The 4,222-nt window shown below is 47.4% G+C and overlaps 1 protein-coding gene across 4 annotated transcripts in view; it reads left to right on the forward strand.

Moving 5' to 3' along the window:
• The window catches only part of NAV2 (neuron navigator 2), a 429,065-nt gene that overhangs the window by 194,466 nt on the left and 230,377 nt on the right, over positions 1-4,222 (forward strand). For 3 of the 4 annotated variants that reach the window (XM_009886256.1, XM_009886257.1, XM_009886258.1), the window contains exon 1: positions 938-1,195. The exons of the other annotated variant lie outside the window; for it this stretch is intronic. In XM_009886256.1, coding sequence (XP_009884558.1) covers positions 938-1,195 — 258 coding nt within the window. Of the gene's footprint in view, positions 1-937; positions 1,196-4,222 lie in introns of those variants that run through there. 4 annotated transcript variants of the gene reach the window in all.

A 4,222-nucleotide genomic window follows, 5' to 3' on the forward strand; every position in this document is an offset into this window, starting at 1 on the left:
GGGAGGGGGGGAGAAGCAGCCGGCCCGCCCCCCCCACCCCGGTCCCCCCCTCCAGCCCGGGAGAGGCGCAGGATCGCAGGATGCTCCCGCTCCACTGCCGGAGGGGAAAATGAGGTGGCGGCTGCTTTCCCCTTCCCTCTGACAGCTGAAGGATTTTTATTTCACTTGATTTTATTTTCCTTCGGGTTTTCATGATCGGCACTGGGGGGAGCCGGGAAATTTGGTGGCCACTGGCGTATTTTTTATTTAACGTTGCTGTCAGGGGACGTTTCTCCTCCTGCTCCAGCATCGTTGTCCTGTTCGCAGCTATTAAGACTTAAGAAGCTTGATTCTCTAAGGCTCGTATCCAAGGGCATCAGTCATTAACACACTGAGCTACATCTGCTTCTTGGCTAAGACTGAAGAAAGACATCTTAAGCTGGAAATCCTGCTCGCTCGCTCTCTAGTGCGTACGGAAGGGACAGCATATGCAGCAGCAGGTTCCTTTTTTTGTTTTTTTTTTTTTGTTTTTTTTTTTTTTCCATTCCAAAAGGCTGTCTCACTTTTGGAGGTGCGGTGACAAGATAATGGAGTGAAAAGTCTCCCGTTTCCAGGGAAGAAAATTACGGGAGTCAGACAGAGAAAGGAAGGAGCAAGTTAAATAACAGCAGAAATACGAAGGAGGACAGTGGTGAAGAACTGAAAATAAAATTAGAGGAAACAGGTGGAAGGCTGGCATAAAGCTGGGAGATATTTTAGGCTGAAAGTGGTTTGATTTTTTTTTTTTTTTTTTTTTGTTGGTTTTCCTTTCTGAGCTGGTTTTGGAGATCCCTGCAGTAAACCGGGCTGGTTTAGCGTAGAGCAGCTTCCCCAACGTGTCCTTTTCTCTCTCTCCCTGCCTGCTGTCTCTGCTGTTGCTGCTGCTGACAGAAACGTGTTAGGAAAGCAGAAAGAGAAAATGCCAGCCATCCTGGTAGCCTCCAAAATGAAATCGGGACTACCGAAACCCGTCCACAGCGCTGCTCCGATCCTGCACGTCCCAACGGCCAGGACCATCCCACAACCCTGTTACCTGAAGTTTGGGAACAAGGTGGAGGTGACGAAGCCATTGTACTGCAGCCAGATTCCTCTCAAATCTTCTAATGGACAAGAAAACGCAGGAGATGGACTCCCACCAAGGAAGAGTAGCTCGGTAGAAAATGGATTTGACATGCAGGTTAGAAGGCAGCAAATGTCGGGGAGGCGTATGGGAGGATTTATTTCTATGTGAAGTGTGTGCAGCAGGTTCTCTGAGATGGAGAGCAGTGGTGTGAACGGCAGTGAGAGATGTGGGGGGTGTGTGTGTGTGTGTGAGCGTAATAACATCTGTCCACAGTGGTGGGATGTCTTCTGTTCCGCATAGCGGCATGTCTTACCAGGGGGTGGCTTTGTAATTTTGTCAGCGTGGTGGAGGTGACGGCGGGGTGGTGAGGGATGGGGCTGGGTGTGCCGGTTGCCTGTGGTGCCTTCTCTCCTGCCTTGGCTTGAACTTGGGGGGGATTTCTGGAAGGGAGGTGGTAGAGGTGTCGTTTGTGGGGTGCGTTCTTTGTGTTCTTTCTGTAGGCGCTAATTGTAATGGCTGGGTTGCGTGCCTGGGATGGGGTGTGGAGAGACTGCAGGTTGTCGTGAATGTGTTCCGTGGTTGGTCAGGTACTGTACTGGAGCGTTAGTCGTGGGGACGTTTTGTATTTGGAGTTGTGCGGGGAGTGAATGGGAGGCAGTGCTTGATGTGAAATCGCAATATGCATGTCATTCTCAGTGCGGCTAAATCAAACCGATTATGTAGGAAGCAAATACCTGAGTGGAATTGTCTGTTCTGATGCTATATGTGCATGACATCATAGGTGCAGCACATTACCAATATGCATTTTTTAAGGTTTCCCTCTAATGTGTATCGGTTTTCTAACATATTTTACATATGCTGCTTTGTGCGTAAGGAGGAGAAATGTACATTTTTCAGCTCGTTTGATTTTTGTCAGCATCGTAACGCCCCTCAGCGTGGCTCGGGCGGCCGGTCCTGCCAATGCCCCAGTACGCTCCGCAGCGGCGCAGGAACAGAGTACGTGTTAGCGTACTACGGTGCGAGCGGAGCAGATGGTCTGCTGCAGCGAGCAGAATTGATTAACGTTACAGACAGACCGCCGTATAGCAGCGTGTTGTATTTTGGCACAAGCCGTATACATTACAAGCCGCTTCTACCAATACCTGAGCCCAGTAGAAGGTGATACCGTTATACTGGGACGGGGAAATGATGACAGATACTGATTTTATTTTATTTTTTTTTTAATTTTCCTTCCTCAAGGGAGAATGGGTCATCCCTACTGGCTTGATTTTGCAATCTGTGGCCTCGTAACCCTATTCTCTTAAGACAAGTGTGACTACTGACTGGGCGTGTTTGGCCCCGTGCCCCGAATTTTAGGATATGCTGCACTTTGGTTGCTGGTGACGTATCGGGCTGCTCGGGCCAGACAAATCTGACTGTAGCAGCTCCTGAGGGACTGGGAGCAGGAAAAGGAGACAGACGAGTACTGGTGGCAGGGTGGTGGCAGCAGACAGACCAACCTGTGTATCACATCTTGTTCTTAAGAGAGAAACAAGTGCTCTTATTTTTTTTCCCCTCGTGCCAGAGTGTGGCCTTGCGATTATGAAATGTCAGCAAAATCTCATTATCTGCCACTCTTTCTCTCAGACACGCCTTGGTTTCTGTGTAGAAATTTACATTCCTGCAAAAGTGATTGTTATTCATAAATACTTTCTCATCTTATAATAGAATATAATCAGAGAGATGCTGCCAGTGGCAGCCGGCTGCAGCAGGAAGGGGAATACTATGGTGGTTTTAACCCTTACATAGATGTGGAACAGAACCCATTTTTTTGTATCCTGATGATGAAAGGCTCTTCACACTAACTTGTTATATTTAAACAGGGAGTGATTTTGGCCAAAGGAATTTCAGATATTTTTGAGTTTTGAGTAACTTCTGCAGTGGGAAAAATCCTGAGCTTTGTCATTCTCAGTCACCTCACTTGGGTAGCAGCCTGAGCAGATGCCTGGCACCTTTTAAGGTGTGAACCAGTGAGGTTTGTTTTACTATTCATTATCTTGAATAAACAGAGTCCTTTTTTTGTTATTCTTATTGATCCCGCTTTGATCCCTCTGCCCACGCAAGCATGCAGGTTTTTGCCATTCAAGGTAGTCAGTTGGAACGTCGCTCTATAGCCACGGGGAGATTTTTCCAGATCAGTGGTATCAAGGACACTGTTCTTCTCTTTTTTTCTACTGTCCCTCCCTCCCAAGGGAAGAGGAACAGGATGGATGGATGGACAGCTGCCAGGCGGTATGTCAGCAGCTGAAGCACTTTCATCTTGGAAAACCTTCAGCTACGTTCAGGTACAGAAGCGCTTTCTGATAATAAGCCTGGTAAGGTTTAGTCTTAAACACCGCACTAGGACGAAATATCTCAAGAATCGTGTCCTATGAGGGTGATCACTTGCTCCTCTGGATGGTTTATCTGAAGTACCAATGTGGTCCTCACCATTTTGCCGTGCAGGCAGCTGGCATCCTCTGTGAGGGAGGCAGGTTATATTCTTAGCGTGGCATTTTGAGTTTGCATCCACAAGTTGGACCGATGCCAAATGTTTCGGCACCCGTCTTTTGTATATCTGGGTTTGCAGCCCACGGGGAAGGACATCATACCCTCCTGTGTGGGTGGAGGACGAATTAAAGAGAGATTGTGACACTTGGATCAAAAACCAAAGGGAAGAAATAAAAATGACTGCAATGGGTTTAACTTGTGCTGTATTCCTTGCTGAGGCTGAACCTGGAATTTGCAGCCCCAAACTCTCTCTTGGAGTTAGAGGCATTAAGCAATTTCTATCAACCCCCGAGGTGATGTCAGGCCACTTTGAGCACGAATGGCAGAGAAGCATGGCTTTTGTATGACTGCTTAATGGTGAGAGCATTCGCTCAGAGGGTGGGATATCTGAGTTCAGTTTCTATTTCAACATGCGGGAATTGCAAACTTCTATCATATCTCTGGAGGGTTTCATAATCAACAAGCCACAGGATGTTCTGGGAGTATTTTAGGGAGCTGCTCTTAATCCTGTTGAAGTTGGTCCTCTTTGCACTACATAATAAAAATTCAGTTGCATGTACAGAATAAGGACAGAGGGCAACTTGACCTCACGTTTAGGACATCTGCTTACAG

The sequence above is a fragment of the Charadrius vociferus genome, unplaced genomic scaffold (assembly GCF_000708025.1).
Source record: "Charadrius vociferus isolate BGI_N301 unplaced genomic scaffold, ASM70802v2 scaffold115, whole genome shotgun sequence".
In the NCBI taxonomy this organism is placed as follows: domain Eukaryota; kingdom Metazoa; phylum Chordata; class Aves; order Charadriiformes; family Charadriidae; genus Charadrius; species Charadrius vociferus.